Here is a 16,914-nt window from a genome sequence, read left to right as displayed (position 1 = left end):
GAAAGAAATTAATTGGCCAACTAAAAATATATATAAAAAATTAGCCAGGCATGGTGGCACATGCCTGTAGTCCCAGCTACTCAGGAGGCTGAGGCAGAAGGATAACTTGAGCCTGGGAATTTGAGATTGCTGTGAGCTAAGCTGACGCCACGGCACTGTAGCCTGGGCACAGAGTGAGACTCTGTCTTAAAAAAAAGAAAAAAAAAAAGGGCCGGACGCAGTGGCTCACGCCTATAATCCTAGCACTCTGGGAGGCCAAGGCGGGTGGATTGCTCGAGGTCAGGAGTTCGAAACCAGCCTGAGCAAGAGCCAGATCCCATCTCTACTATAAATAGAAAGAAATTAATAATTGGCTAACTAATATATATAGAAAAAAAAATTAGACTCTGTCTCAAAAAAAAAATTTTTTTAAAGTTAAATTTAATTTAAATTAAAATGTAAAAGGGTCCTGAATCTAGAAAGTTGTTTGTTTGTTTTTTGAGACAGAGTCTCACTCTGTTGCCCGGGCTACAGTGCCCTGGCATCAGCCTAGCTCACAGCAACCTCAAACTCCCAGGCTCAAGCAATCCTTCTGCCTCAGCCTCCGGAGTAGCTGGGACTACAGGCATGCACCACTATCCCCGGCTAATTTTTTACATATTTTTAGTTGTCCAGCTAATTTCTTTATATTTTTAGTAGAGACAGAGTCTCGCTCTTGCTCAGGCTGGTCTCGAGCTCCTGAGCTGAAATGATCCTCCCACAGTGGTAGGATACAGGCGTGAGCCACTGCACTCTGCCTAGAAAGTTTTAAGAACAAGCAAAAATCTACTAGTTTAGGCCCGGCGCGATGGCTCACGCCTGTAATCCTAGCACTCTGGGAGGCCGAGGCGGGTGGATTGCTCAAGGTCAGGAGTTCGAAACCAGCCTGAGCAAGAGCAAGACCCCGTCTCTACTATAAATAGAAAGAAATTAATTGGCCCACTATTATATAGAGAAAAAATTAGCCGGGCATGGTGGTGCATGCCTGTAGTCCCAGCCACTTGGGAGGCTGAGGCAGGAGGATTGCTTGAGCCCAGGAGTTTGAGGTTGCTGTGAGCTAGGCTGACGCCATGGCACTCACTCTAGCCTGGGCAATAAAGTGAGACTCTGTCTCAAAAAAAAAAAAAAAAATCTACTAGTTTAGTAGACAGTCTGTGACACCACTACCATTTTCAACTCTACCACTTCTGATGTAAGCTGAATTAAGTCTCTCTAATTCCTGGGCTCAAGTGATCCTCCAACCTCAGGCTCCTGAGTAGCTGTGATTACAGGTGTGTGCCATCATGCCTAGCTCAAGCCTCTATTTTTTTTTAAATCAGAAAAATAGGAAGGAAACACTCAAGTGGGTGGCCTACTAAGGCACTTCATTTTGCCTCTCTAAACTCCAATCTCCCTGGTGGATTGTCAGACCTCATGGTCTTTAAAGGTCCCTACTAGCTCTAGCATTCTATGACTCCCTTCCTAACTCCAATCCTCCATCTCTGATAGCTCCCAAATACTTACAGAATAAAGTCCTCATTTCTCAGGAAGGCAGACAGGACCATTTACAAGTTGGCCCCAAAATAATTTTCTAGCCACTCCTTCTCATGACCTTCCAACCCAATCCATTAACGATCTATCCACATCAGAGTATTATACCAGTTTCTAACCATGGGCACATTTATATATGAACCTTGGTTAAATTACTTTGTCTCTAATCCTGACTTTCTTGTGTGTAGGGGTGGTTGTAAAGACTGAGTGAGTCATGATAATAAAGTACTTAGCACTCGGCACAGCACATAAGCAACCATAAGAGAGTTTTTTGTACCCATTCCTGTTAAAGACACCTTACTTTCCCTCCTTGCCTGCCTTTAAAGATTAGCTCCAGTATTAATGTTCTGCTGTGTAGCTGTTTCTGAGATCCTCATCCCACCCCATCCTATAAAATTCACTGGCTTTTTACTTTTTTGGTTTGTTTTTTTTTTGTAAGAGACAGGGTCTTGCTATGTTGCCCAGCCCTGAGTGCAGTAGCTATTCATAAGCATGATTATGGTGCACTACAACCTCAAATTCCTGGGCTCAAGCCATCCTCCTGTCTCACAATGTCCAGCTCTGTGAAAGGATTTAACTCATTTACCAGCTTTGTTTAAAGTCTAATACTGGATTCATCTTTGTAAATACAGAGCCTAGTATGATACTGGATATATAATAGCTGTGCCTCAAAGAAATTATGGATCTGAATTGTGTAAGAGATTGAGATTAATGCCTAGGAAAGCACATAAAGCTCAGTAAAATTGAAGTGTTTAAACTTAATATCCAAGATTGAAATGAAAATTTCTGATCAAATATTACTTGATTGTAAACTGTATAGTTTTTTTTTTCTTGATAGTTCATTAATCAGACAAGAAAAATAATGGCTATTCTAAGGTCCTAGGACTTTAAATGATACATATTAATAACCTGACTGAAAAATCACTGATATTCATAAAAATAAAGATACTTCATGGATCCTGTTATCTAGAACTTTGCAGAAAATGATTTTTAGAAAAATTTTCTGAGATGCAAGCAGAAGCACAATTAAAAAATGCCAAAAATGTTTTTAGCCAGGATCTGTGGTGTGTGCCTGTGACCCTAGCTCATGGAAGGCTGAGGTGGGGTAGATCGCTTGAGGCCAGAAGTTGGAGGCTACAGTAATCTATGCTCATGTTTGTGAAAAGTCAATGCACTCCAGCCTGGGCAACAGAGCAACACCCTGTGTCTAAAAAAAACATTTTAAATGTCTAACAATATCTTTGTTAGATATTGATTGGCTATTATATTTCATTCACAAATCCTATAGTTGTGAATACCTATAAATCAGTGGCTCTCAATGGGGCTGAGGGGAAGTCTTGGCTCCCAGAGGACATTTTTGTTGTCACAATGGTGGGAGGTGGGATACGGTTACTGGCATCTAGTAGGTAGTGCCTTGGGATATTCCTAAACATCCTACAGGGCACAGCACAGTCCTCAAGGGAAAGAATTCTCTAGTTGTCTAATGTGCTAAGGTTGAGAAACCCTGGCCCTACGTTATTGCTTTGACAGTTTTCCCTTCTATTAAAAAACTAACATGCTAATTTCAAGCTGCAAACCAAACACAGGATCCTTAAAGTGACCATTCTTCCTTATTACTAATATGTCATTTCATTAAAATCTTTGAATAATTCCCAAACTTACAGAAAAAAAAAATGTCAACCTCTAAAAATCAGACTACTCAAGAGAAAGCTGGGATCCAAAGCACTCTGGTGTCACTTGATTTTGGAAAACATGACAAAAAGATGGATGGCTTTTTACAATGTGTACTTTGCCATGTCGATACCAAGGTCAAAGTACTTTGTAGACAAAACTATTTTGGTAATTTTTAAACAAATAACCCATACTCTAGTAAGGTTTACATCAGTGAAAACTATTCTATTCATGCTAAGTGGTTTTTACTGTGCAGTAATAGCTTTCTTACCCTCAACCTAAGGATTTAAGGTAGTAGTAGTTTGGTTTCACAATTAGACTTTTTCTCACCAAAGTATAATGTTCAGAAGAAATTAATAAAACTTCTACTTTGCATAAAGATGTTAATGGGGTATTTTGCTTTATAATTTTAAGATATTTTAAATTGGCCTTTAAAAATGACGCTACAACAAAAAAAACCTGATTAAAAGATGTGCAAAGGAGTTAAACAGACATTTCTCCACAAGACATATAAATGGCCGATAAACACATGAAAAGATGTTCAACATCTAATTTTTAGGGAAATGTAAATCAAAACCACATGAAGCCAGGCACAGTAGTGCATGCCTATAGTCCTACCCTAGAGATGGAGTCTGGCCTGGGCAACATAGTGAGACCCTGGCTTTTTAAAAAGACAAACAAAAACACCACCACATGAAATACAACTTCATATCCATTAGGACAGTTATTATTAAAAACAAACAAAGGCTGGCGCGCCCGTAATCCTAGCACTCTGGGAGGCCGACGCGGGCGGATTGCTCAAGGTCAGGAGTTCGAAACCAGCCTGAGCGAGACCCCGTCTCTACCAAAAATAGAAATAAATTAATTGACCAATTAAAAATATAGGCCGGGCGCTGTGGCTCACGCCTGTAATCCTAGCTCTTGGGAGGCCGAGGCGGGCGGATTGCTCAAGGTCAGGAGTTCAAAACCAGCCTGAGCAAGAGCGAGACCCCGTCTCTACTATAAATAGAAAGAAATCAATTGGCCAACTGATATATATATATAAAAAATTAGCCGGGCATGGTGGCGCATGCTTGTAGTCCCAGCTACTCGGGAGGCTGAGGCAGAAGGATTGCTTGAGCCCAGGAGTTTGAGGTTGCTGTGAGCTAGGCTGACACCACGACACTCACTCTAGCCTAGGCAATAAAGCGAGACTATGTCTCAAAAAATAAAAAGTTAAAATGGTAAACTTTATTTTACGCACACAATGAACTAGGAAATAAAATACAAAGTTTGTGGTCCTTTTCTTTGTTCCTTAGAAAAGATGAAAGATTCTAAACCAGTCAAGGTAACAAGCTATCTGCTACTGTCTGTCTATAAGGCTCTGCTGAATCAAGGGTCTCACAACCTGTCTTTCCCACATAAAGTTCCTCAGAAACGACATCAGAGCAATGAGTCAGCTCTAACTGGTGATACTGCAACTATTACAAAAGAAAGGGAGAGGCCGGGCGCGGTGGCTCACGCCTGTAATCCTAGCTCTCTGGGAGGCCGAGGCGGGCGGATTGCTCAAGGTCAGGAGTTCGAAACCAGCCTGAGCAAGAGCGAGACCCCGTCTCTACTATAAATAGAAAGAAATTAATTGGCCAACTAATATATACAAAAAATTAGCCGGGCATGGTGGCGAATGCCTGTAGTCCCAGCTACTTGGGAGGCTGAGGCAGGAGGATTGCTTGAGCCCAGGAGTTTGAGGTTGCTGTGAGCTAGGCTGACGCCATGGCACTCACTCTAGCCTGGGCAACAAAGCGAGACTCTGTCTCAAAAAAAAAAAAAAAAAAAAAAAAAAGAAAGGGAGAAAGTATTGCAGCACTCAACTCTATAAATGATCGACAAAGCCCTTTAGAGCCAAAGTTAATGAAAAGCTGCCTGAACTGTTTAAATTGAACATGTTTATTTTTGAGAAAAATGATATATTATAAAGCAAAAATGCCCTTTTTTATATGCAACCAATACTTTAACTTCGATTAGTCTACCAAATTTCTTCTATCATCTAAAACTACTTCACAGGTAGGTAATTCATAGGTAGGTAAGATTAAGACTTACTAGATTTAATGTTCATGGTCACTAAAGTGGTGGTAAAACCAAACACAATAATTAAAATAATTGATTTTATTTCTCTTCCTAGTCTCAAGTCAATAGTTTACATAAATGAGGGGGGAAAATCGTTAAAGACTGCTTTTTAAAAAATGTCTTATTTGGGCAGAAAATGTTGCTTAAATCAAGCTTAAGAATAGTGCATGTGGTTAGCTTGCTCACAAAGGGTTAAGTATCTAAGTAATTCTTTGGAATGCAGATAGAGCTGCAGTTAATTTTTTGTTTGGTTTTTTAAGAGCCAGAGTCTGTGCAGTGGTGTGATTACAGCTCACTGCAGCCTCAGACTCCTGGGCTCAAGCAATCTTCCCACCTCAGCCTCCCGAATAGCTAGGACTACAGTCACTGCCACCATACCCAACTAATTTTTTTTTTCCTTGTAGAGACAGGGTCTCAATATGTTGCCCAGGCTAGTTGTAAACACCTGGCCTCGAGCGATCCTCCTACCTTGGCCTCGATACGTGCTAGGAATTACAGGTGTGAGCCATTGTACCTGGCCTAATAATGTTTTTAAGCTTATTACTCTTTGGTTAGAGTTAATTCTTATATTAGTTGGCCAATTAATTTATTTCTACTTATAGTAGAGACAGGGTCTCGCTCAGGCTGGTTTCGAACTCCTGACCTTGAGGAATCCGCCCGCCTCGGCCTCCCAGAGTGCTAGGATTACAGGTGTGAGCCACCGCACCCGGCCAGAGTTAAAATTTTTTAAATCTCTATTTTTTATAGATCCTATAGCTGATCTATAGGATAACTGCTAGATAATTAAAGCTTACCAAAAAATAATGAAAGAATGTTATTTAGCCTTAAAAACGAATGAAATTATGATACATGTGACAAGATGAATAAATGTGAACACATTATACTAAGTAAGCCAGACACAAAAAGACAAATATAGTGTAATTCCACATACGTGAGGTATCTAAAGTAGTCAAAAATTCCCTAAAGGCCAAGAATCATGGCTCATACATTTTCTCTGGGAGGCCAAGGCAGGAGGGACCACTTGGGGACCAGGGATTTCAAGATGTAGGCAATATAGCCAGACCCCATCTCTACAAAAAATAGAAAAATTAGCCGGGTGTGGTGGTGCACACCTGTAACCCCAGCTACTCAGGAGACTGAAGTGGGAGGATCACTTGAGGCCAGGAGTTCAAGGTTACAGTGAGTTATGCTCATGCTATTGCACTACTCTAGTCTGGGCAACAGAAAGATCCTGTCATTAAGGGGGTGGGGGGGCTCAAATGGTACATTTTATCCTGTGTGTATTTTACCACAACTTTAAAAAAGTTGTTTGGGCCGGGCGCGGTGGCTCATACCTGTAATCCTAGCACTCTGGGAGCCCGAGGTGGGCAGATTGCTCGAGGTCAGGAGTTCGAAACCAGCCTGAGCAAGAGCGAGACCCCTGTCTCTACTATAAATAGAAAGACATTAATTAGCCAACTAAAAACATATATAGAAAAAAATTAGCCGGGCATGGCGGTACATACCTGTAGTCCCAGCTACTTGGGAGGCTGAGGCAAGAGGATTGCTTGAGCCCAGGAGTTTGAGGTTGCTGTGAGCTAGGCTGATGCCACAGCACTCTAGCCAGGGCAACACAGTGAGACTCTGTCTCAAACAAAAATTAAAAATTCTTTTTGGCTAGACGTGGTGGCTCACACCTGTAATCCTAACACTCTGGGAGGCCAAGGTGGGAGGACTGTTTAAGGCCAGGAGTTCAATATCAGCCTGAGCAAGAATGAGACCCACTGCCTCACCCCGTCTACAAAAAATAGAAAACTTAACTAGGCGTGCACGTCTGTAGTTCCAGCTACTCAGGAGGCTGAGGCAGAAGGACTGCTTGAGCCCAGGAGTTTGAGGTTGCAGTAAGCTGTGGATGATACCACTGCACTGTAGCCTGGGTGACAGAGCAAGACTGTCTCAAAAAAAAAAAAAGTTGTTTTTAATGTGACTATTTTCTGGTGAGCTTTACTGGGCCCTGAAATTTTCTAGTTAACTTTAAGAATTATAGCATAATCAACTGGTAAACACCCCATCACCAAATGCTTTATACTTTTTTTTTTTTTTTTTTTTTGAGACAGAGTCTCGCTTCGTTGCCCAGGCTAGAGTGAGTGCCGTGGCATGCCATCAGCCTAGCTCACAGCAACCTCAAACTCCTGGGCTCAAGCAATCCTTCGGCCTTAGCCTCCCAAGTAGCTGGGACTACAGGCATGTGCCACCATGCCCGGCTAATTTTTTTCTCTATATATTAGTTGGCCAATTAATTTCTTTCTGTTTATAGTAGAGACGGGGTCTCACTCTTGCTCAGGCTGGTTTTGAACTCCTGACCTTGAGCGATCCGCCTGCCTTGGCCTCCCAGAGTGCTAGGATTACAGGCGTGAGCCACCTTTATACCATTTTATGTTCCAATTTTTGTCAAATATGCAATCAGATTCTGTTACAAAATGATTTTGCTAAGTATAAAATTTATAGTGGGTAAAATTTTTTAAAAATTATTTTTCTACATATTTTCACTGTCCAAAACCACCTTAGCTCTAGAATACTTTTAAATTACAAAGAGTCTGGGCCAGGTCATTACAATGTTGGCAATCCCTTAAGACTCCAAAAACCTGCTACTCAAGTAACTCAAAGTGAAAAGCATCAAACATGCATGCTCCCTGAAAGTAGAGCAGATATACCATGTCTGTCTGAGAAACAAAACTTTCTGCGCAGCAGCAGTCTTTACAACATCCTAGGGATGCTTTATTCAACAGACAAAAAGATGAAAAAATCTAAACTGTTAATTATAATACAGAGGGATTTTCTGATTCCCTTTATCACATAGTATATATAATCAGATATATTTCTTGTATGAACTAAAATGTTTCAAAAGGCACAAGCCAAGAAAGCATACAAATCAAATGAAATGTTTTTGTAATTCCAAATGGTTACATACAACAATTGTAACCTTTACCAAACCCACAAGCAAATTTGAACTTTGAGGTTTGGCCTTTTTGCAATTTAACTCTGGTGCTAATTACACCTCCTTCCTATTTAGAATGAAAAGAAGCTTGTGATCTCCCGCTTCTGAACTCTCTATTAGGGCAGTTCCAGGCCCAAGAGGCTAACAAGTCACCTAACATGCCACCAGGAAGCCTAAGCCACCTACTATTTGGTATACTTGTTCATTTATTTATAAATGACTACAAATTACTCAGTAAGAAACCCCAGCCTAAATTTGTTCTGTTTAAATACAACTATTTCTTTGCAGTTTCTTGTAGTGACAAAGCTACAGCCCAAAATGGCTGCAACCACCATGACACAGCATATTCAAGAGGCGAGTCTGCACCTCGCTCCCACAATTGAAAAATATTAAGAATCACAGAACAATCCTATTTTGGGTTATATAAATTATGTCTAGAAGCAACATAGATGTCTATTAACTGCGTGTGTATCTTCTAATTCCAACACTGTATTATTACATACATTTTAAACCTCTATCAAAAGTATTAGCCATCACTTAAAAATGACCTTCAAATTAAAGTTCTTTTTCTAAATTTAAAAACTAAATTTACTCTGGTTGAGATGGTTTAATTTTCTTCTTGGGGAATTACACTAATTTATTTAGAGGCTTAGATATTAAAGTTTCTTCAAGAGTTGAGACATTCCCTGGAAACAAGTATGCATTTTAGCCTGACCAATATTAAACATGAAATCTAGGATAGTCCAGTTTATATTTTAGGCATACAAGCCTTAAGAGCCCATTCTATTAATGCACAATTTCCAAGAGAATAGAAGGGTTTGGAGAATTTAGAAGAAAGGAAAAAGAGAAAACTCAATTTGTCCTTAAACAAAATGAAAAGCACTATGTATGACATTATAGCTTGATAGCTTGCTTCTAGAACGGTGCTGACCAACAGGAATTTAATAAGCCACAAATATAATTGTAAATTTTCAAACAGCCACATTTTTAAAAGATGAAATTAATTTTAATAATAATTTTATTTAATCTAGTCTATTCAAAATATTTGAACATGTAGTCAACATCAAAATTAATAAACTTTTAAAAACCAGGTCTTCAAAACTGTTTTTTTTTTTTTTTTGAGACAGAGTCTCGCTTGTTGCCCAGGCTAGAGTGAGTGCCGTGGCGTCAGCCTAGCTCACAGCAACCTCAAACTCCTGGGCTCAAGCAATCCTGCTGCCTCAGCCTCCCGAGTAGCTGGGACTACAGGCATGCGCCACCATGCCCGGCTAATTTTCTATATATATTAGTTGGCCAATTAATTTCTTTCTATTTATAGTAGAGACGAGGTCTCGCTCTTGCTCAGGCTGGTTTCGAACTCCTGACCTTGAGCAATCCGCCCGCCTCAGCCTCCCAGAGTGCTAGGATTACAGGCGTGAGCCACCGCGCCCGGCAAAACTGTTATTTTTTAAAACAGCTCTACCAAAATATAATTTCATACCATAAAATTCACCCATTTAAAAGTGGACAATTAATGCTTTTTAGTACTTTTACAGAGTTATGTAACTATCATCATAATGAACTTTAGTACATTTCCATGACTCCAGAAAGAAACCTCCTACCTATTAGCAGTCTGCCCCTATTCTTTCCCACCCCCAGCCCAAGGCAACTACTAATCTCCTTTCTGTCTCTTTAATAGACATTTCGCAACACAGAACTGTATGCTATTTGGTCTTTTGTGTCTGGCTTCTTTCACTGAGGATGTTTCCACAGTTCATCCATGTTATAGTATGAATCAGTATTGATGCACACAACAGACACATTTTAAAAGCATTCAACAGCCACATGTGGCTAGTGGCTGCAGTACTGGACAGCCTAGTTCTAGAAGCAAAAACCTCTCCAGTAAACAAGGATATCATCCTTTAAATAAGATGTTAGGCCATCACAATGTTGAAACAATGCTGAAGCAAAAGCCCAGAATATATGTGGGGGCGCTTAATAAATTCCATTTATGGGAGGTAATATTTTAGAGGGTTAGCATTTAAACTTAATTGTTTTTCAGTCTAAAAACTATTAAGAAAAACTTATGTGTCATCTTGACAGAGAAATCACATATATTCCTCATCATAATTCCAGATAGGTCCAACAAGTAAACAAATTGATTGTGATTTTTTTTGTTTTTGAGACAGAGTCTCACTTTGCTGCCCAGGCTAGAGTGAGTGCCATGGCGTCAGCCTAGCTCAGAGCAACCTCAAACTCCTGGGCTCAAGCAATCCTACTGCCTCAGCTTCCTAAGTAGCTGAGATTACAGGCATGCGCCACCATGCCTGGCTAATTTTTTCTATATATATTAGTTGGCCAATGAATTTCTTTCTATTTATAGTAGAGACGGGGTCTCACTCTTGCTCAGGCTGGTTTCGAACTCCTGACCTCCAGCAATCTGCCCACCTCGGGCTCCCAGAGTGCTAGGATTACAGGCGTGAGCCACCTTGCCTGGCCCAAATTGATTCTTAAGAGCATAAACTTCCACTTTAAAAGCAGAGAGGCTAGCCTGGGCAATAGTGAGACCCTGTCTCTACAAAAAATAACAAATTACCCAAGCATAGTGGTACATGCCCATAGTCCCAGCTCCTTGGGAGGCTGAGGCAAGAGGATCCCTTGAGCCAAGGAGTTTGAGGCTACAGTGAGCTATGATGATGCCACTGTACTCTAGCCCCTACAATAGAGCAAGAACCTGTCTCTACCCCTCAACCCACCCACAAAAAAAAAAAAAAAAAAAACAGAGCAGAGAGGCATTACTTAGAATTTTAAAAAGTAGAACTTTGTTTCAGACTATTTATCACTTCAAACTTTAAAAACTATCTTTGTTGATGATTTTCAAAAAGAAGCCAAAAAATCGTCCCTTATTTGGTATAAGATGAATTATAGCAACAATTCACACAAGTAAAAAATGTTTAATTTTTTAAAAATTTAGTAGCATTAATACAAAATCAAATGGTTAACACTAAGCCAAATTCTAAAAATTTCCAGTGCTATTTTATTGAATTATGTTACACATAATGTTTTCCCACCTATTTGTAAGAAAATGTTTTTTTGCCTTCATCTTTTTTTTTTTTTTTTGAGACAGAGTTTCCCTTTGTTGCCCAGGCTAGAATGAGTGCCGTGGCGTCAGCCTAACTCACATCAACCTCAAACTCCTGGCTCAACCAATCCTCCTACCTTAGCCTCCCGAGTAGCTGGGACTGCAGGCATGTGCCACCATGCCCAGCTAATTTCTTCTATATATATTAGTTGGCCAATGAATTTCTTTCTATTTATAGCAGAGATGGGGTCTCGCTCTTGCTCAGGCTGGTTTCGAACACCTGACCTCGAGCAATCTGCCCAACTTGGCCTCCCAGAGTGCTAGGATTATAGGTGTGAGCTACCTCGCCCCTCCTGCTGCCTTCATCTTAGCATATATTTCTAATCTCCTCCTCTCTCACACAAAGAAAAATCTTGAGAGTATGAGCCTGAGTTTCTTAGAAAACAAACTTTGTTTTGCAAAGAAATTTCACTTACTATTTTGTCTCCCTGGAATGAGGAAGCTTATTTACTGTACAAAGTAGATTCAGAAATGTGTTCTATAGAGAAGACTTTATACAATTTCTAGCATCAGTAAACTGCAGCAAGCATATAATTTAATGAATAACTAAATAAGTAAATAAACTACCAGAGGGCGCTCATTCCATTTTCTCACAAAAGCAGCAAGGAAAGAATACCTACCCTTTTGTGAGAAAGGCAATCACACAGTACACTTTAAGACACAGATTTTTTTTAAAATTGCGGTGGGGGTACTTGTAATGAAATCTTGGCTAATTTGAACTTCAGAAAATGCTGCCCTTTATTTTTAAATGAGAATGCCATATTTTTCTTTATTTCTGGACACGGATGATTCCTTATTTGGGGAAAGGAGAAACTATATGCCTTGGCTTCTGAGGATGACCACACAAAGCTTCAAAAAAACTTACAAAACAGTTTGTAAAATACAAGACTAAGGGCCAGGCCAAGTGGCTCAAGTCAGTAATAATCCTAGCACTTTTTTTTGAGACAGAGTCTCGCTTTGTTGCCCAAGCTAGAGTGAGTGCTGTGGCATCAGCCTAGCTCACAGCAACCTCAAACCCCTGGGCTCAAGCAATCCTCCTGCCTCAGCCTCCCAAGTAGCTGGGACTATAGGCATGCGCCACCGTGCCCGGCTAATTTTTTCTATACATATTAGTTGGCCAATTAATTTCTTTGTATTTTTATAGTAGAGACGGGGTCTTGCTCTTGCTCAGGGTGGTTTCGAACTCCTGACCTCAAGCAATCCACCCGCCTCGGCCTCCCAGAGTGCTAGGATTACAGGCGTGAGCCACCACGCCTGGCCCCACTTTTTTTTTTTTTTTTGGAGACAGAGTCTCACTCTGTTGCCCTGGCTAGAGTGAGTGCCATGGTGTCAGCCTAGCTCACAGCAACCTCAATCTCCTGGGCTCAAGCAATCCTCCTGCCTCAGCCTCCCGAGTAGCTGGGACTACAGGCATGTGCCACCATGCCCGGCTTATTTTTTCTGTATGTATTACTTGGCCAATTAATTTCTTCCTATTTATAGTAGAGACGGGGTCTCGTTCTTGCTCAGGCTGGTTTTGAACTCCTGACCTCGAGCAATCCGCCCGCCTCGGCCTCCCAGAGTGCTAGGATTACAGGCGTGAGCCACCGCATCCGGCCAATCCTAGCACTTTGGGAGGTGGAGGTAGGAGGATCACTAGAGGCCAGGAGTTCCAGACCAATCTGAGCAACAGAGCAAGACATTGTCTACAAAAATCAGAAAAAGTAGCTGGGTGTGATGGTGTGTGCCTGTAGTCCCAACTACTTGGATGGACCTCTTGAGCCCAGAAGTTTGAGGTGGCACTGATCTATATCATCTAGCCCCAGGAACAAAGTGAGACTTTGTCTCCAAAAAAGAAAAAAAAAAAAAGAAAGATCACCAAAACTGCACTGAATAAAGTTTTACCATTAGTAAAATCATTAACAGAGGTTTCAATCTCATTCCAAAAGTTTAAAACCAAAGCTATGGAAATTTCCACATTCTGTAATATACCAGCTCTGGTATTTCAGTAAGACAAAAGAAATGTACTCCTTTACTTGGGGCTTTACTCCAACATACATATAGTAACTTCTGGGTGTTCTCTGATCAGAAATTAGGCCATGTTCAATCACCAAACTTCCTTATTTCTCAGAGGTTCCTTAAGCACAAAGGAGCCATGATATTAAAATCTGCAATGTAAGCATAATACTAGTTTTAAATATTTTGTTTCCAACTCAAACAAATACAATTTGACATAGCATTTTTAACTTTAAAATTTGTTGTTTAGAACTTTAACCTGCCAAATTACTTTGCTATTTTTTTTTTTTTAATGACTCACCCTGGCTGGACTGGAACTCCTGGGCTCAAGCGATCCTACCACCTCAGTAGTAGCTGGGACTACAGGCATGCACCACCGTACTGGACTTTTTACTAATTTTTACAGCAATATTTTTAAAATTTCTTCAACAAGATTAAATAAGACGCCAAGTCACAACTTTACCCCCAAACCTATTTTATAACTAACAAACCAAAATAAACCCCAGCACAACCCAAACAGAAAGAATGAAAAAGGGTAAGAGAGGGCGTTCTTCAAACAGACTAACCTAACTAAAAGCAAAGTTCCTGGGGACTCTGGTAGTAAACTCTTTGTCATCAAATGAAGACCATGTTGTGCTGTAGCCAGGCAGAAAGAGGGCAGAAGCAGTTTTTGAAGGCTTAGCTCTAGGGGCAGAAGACCAAAAGTGACCATTAGAGCAAGGAGTTAATAACGGAAAGAAGTGCTGAAAATAGCAAAGTTCACACCAGCCCCAGTCGAGGGCGTCCACCCTTGCTGGATCAGAAATACCTCCTCCCCAGGAACAAAACCCGGGCAATGGACAGCCGCCGGGCTCCTCCCACCGCCTGCCCAGTCCCGCGAGCCGCCAGCCAGGTCCCCTCGCCCCGCCTCTAGGCTGGGGTTGGGCAGAAACTCTGGCAAAACAAGGAAGCCTCTGGGAGGTGGCAAGCAGCCAACCCAAACTGGATGGTTCCAGTTTAAGCTGGTTCGAGTCACAAACAAGCAGTTCCTAGCTTCCCCCACAACATTCAGACACAGGCTGCCCAGCCGTACGCGGTGAGCTCTCCTCATTTGCTCTCAGAATTAAGCCTACCTGTTTGTCATGTCCATGGCAGCGGAGCGTCTAAAATGAAAGCTTCCCACTAGAGCAAATACGGGTCGGCCTAGCACTTGTTTTAAAAATGGAACGCCTATTCTATACAGGACTCCCGCTAACAACACCTCCATGTCTTCCCCCAACCCCCCCTCAAAAAAAAACCTTTATTACTAAAGTGCTCTATTTGACAACAAAGGAAAACCAGGAAGGAAATCGATCTGTTTATAGGTCTCTACAATGAGAGCTAAGCCTACCAGAACAATTAGTAAGCACTTTTCTATGCTCCATATTTAGCACAAAAAAGGCTTGGATGGCTAATGTGACCCCCAAAGACAGAAGGTTGTGTGTATCTTATTGCACAATAACAAACAAAGCAAACTATACAGAGCCACCAAAAAAGGAATGTGCTTCAAAAATGTGGACTCTTCAGTGACCTCTACAGTCTGTCACTGGCGGGAATGAGAATAAAAGGTTTTTTTGGTTTGTTTTTTGGTTTTTTTGTGCACTTCTCTCCAAAGCACACACTGCTAAACATTTATTCCATGCCGCTAAACAGCCCCAAAAGAGCATTAAGCAGGGAACAAGTAAATGCTTATGCTTTTGGAAAGTAATAGGTATTTAAGACAACTATTCAAAATGAGGCAAGATCTAATGTTTCTCAAGGATTATGGACACATTGAATGGCTACTATTCTTTTTTTTCCCAACAACCCCTCCCCTCTCTAAGTAATTAACATTTTAAAATAATTTAGATCCCAGTATTTCAAGGAGAGAGAATATTTAATCATATAGAGTCGATGAAGCCACTAGTTGGCTTTTACTGGATTCCATCACAAATAACAGTTGTAAATTTCAAGATAGAAACTTCACTTAACAGCTGGAAAGGACCAGAGCAATGAATATATTTTATGTATAACACTGATTTTCAGCAAAACATTCTCCCTTTTGAAACTTCAGAAAACTTCAACTATATAAAAAAGTAAAAATGAAGCAGAACTAATAAAAATCAAGGTATGGTTGTGAAAGCCAAAAATAAATAAGTTATTTGAAATTCAATACAGAGCATTTTACTTAACCTTAAGAGTGCAAATATTTTCATTTTAAATGAAAATAAGGAGCACAAAGTAAATTAAGAAACATCTCTCCTGGCCAGGGGCGCAGTGGCTCCCGCCTATAATCCTAGCACTCTGGGAGGCTGAGGCAGGAGGATTGCTCGAGGTCAGGAATTCAGAACCAGCCTAAGCAAGAGCAAGACCATATGTCTCTACCATAAATAGAAAGAAATTAATTGGCCAACTAATACATATAGAAAAAATTAGCCGGGCATGGTGGCGCATGCCTGTAGTCCCAGCTACTCAGGAGGCTGAGGTAGCAGGATTGCTTGAGCCCAGGAGTTTGAGGTTGCTGTGAGCTAGGCTGACCCCAGGGCACTCACTCTAGCCTGGGCAACAAAGCAAGACACTGTCTCAAAAAAAGAAAAATAACATCTCTCCTAAGAACATTTATTATGCTTGACTTCGGCCTCTTTAATGAAAGATCTCACTAACTGTTCCTCCTCAAAAATCCTCTGAATAATCCCAAAACATACACTTAGTTTATTGTTATTCGCAAAAACAATATATACCAAATCACTGATTTTCTTTCACATATTAGTATAATTTTTTTTTAATTCGCAAGCAATTTATGTTTTCATTAGTCTCTTAGCACAGTTACCTTCTCTTTACACACTCAAAAAACAACAAAAAAATCCCACATAAGTGATTTATCTCAAACTGACATGTATAATCAGAGTATCTATGCAGCAAAACCAACCTTATAATTAATTTCTACTTTAACCCAATCCTATGTAGCTATGAACAAAATAGCCAGGAAAAAAAGATCATGGTTTCTAATTGCCAACATCCCAAACATGGTTTAACTTCAGTTACATGATTTTTTCTGAGATTAAAAGGCACTTTTTTTTTTTTTGGAGACAGAGTCCCACTCTGGGGCTGGAGTGCCTAGCTCAGCAACCTCAAACTCCTGGGCTCAGCCTAGCTCACAGCAACTTCAAACTCCTGGGCTCAGGTGATCCTCCTGCCTCAGCCTCCCAAGTAGACAAGCATGTGCCATCATGCCCGGCTAATTTTTTCTATATATTTTTAGTTGTCCAGCTAATTTCTTTCTATTTTTTAGTAGAGACAGGGTCTCACTCTTGCTCAAGCTGGTCTTAAACTCCTGAGCTCAAACGATCTGCCCACCTTGGCCTCCCAAAGTGCTAGGATTACAGATGTGAGCCACCGAGCTTAGCCAAAAGGCACTAATTTTAATGATCTTGACTTTCCTCTGTTTTAAAAAAAAACCAATAAATACAAACTATTTTGACCAGATGAAATTTATCTG

General features: G+C 40.6%; 1 protein-coding gene across 4 annotated transcripts in view; it reads right to left on the bottom strand.

Moving 5' to 3' along the window:
• The window catches only part of SPEN (spen family transcriptional repressor), an 87,275-nt gene that overhangs the window by 34,016 nt on the left and 36,345 nt on the right, over positions 1–16,914 (bottom strand). Inside the window, exon 1 of one of the 4 annotated variants that reach the window (XM_075994359.1) lies at positions 14,227–14,285. The exons of 2 other annotated variants lie outside the window; for them this stretch is intronic. Coding sequence is in view for 1 of the 2 variants with exons in the window: in XM_012763056.3 (XP_012618510.2) it covers positions 13,985–14,130 (146 nt within the window). In the remaining variant the exon portion in view is untranslated. One more of the 4 variants, XM_012763056.3, reaches the window with a different exon arrangement.

The sequence above is a fragment of the Microcebus murinus genome, chromosome 2 (assembly GCF_040939455.1).
Source record: "Microcebus murinus isolate Inina chromosome 2, M.murinus_Inina_mat1.0, whole genome shotgun sequence".
Taxonomy (NCBI): domain Eukaryota; kingdom Metazoa; phylum Chordata; class Mammalia; order Primates; family Cheirogaleidae; genus Microcebus; species Microcebus murinus.
Note: the sequence above shows the minus strand (reverse complement) of the source record. Positions and strands in the feature narration are given on the sequence as shown.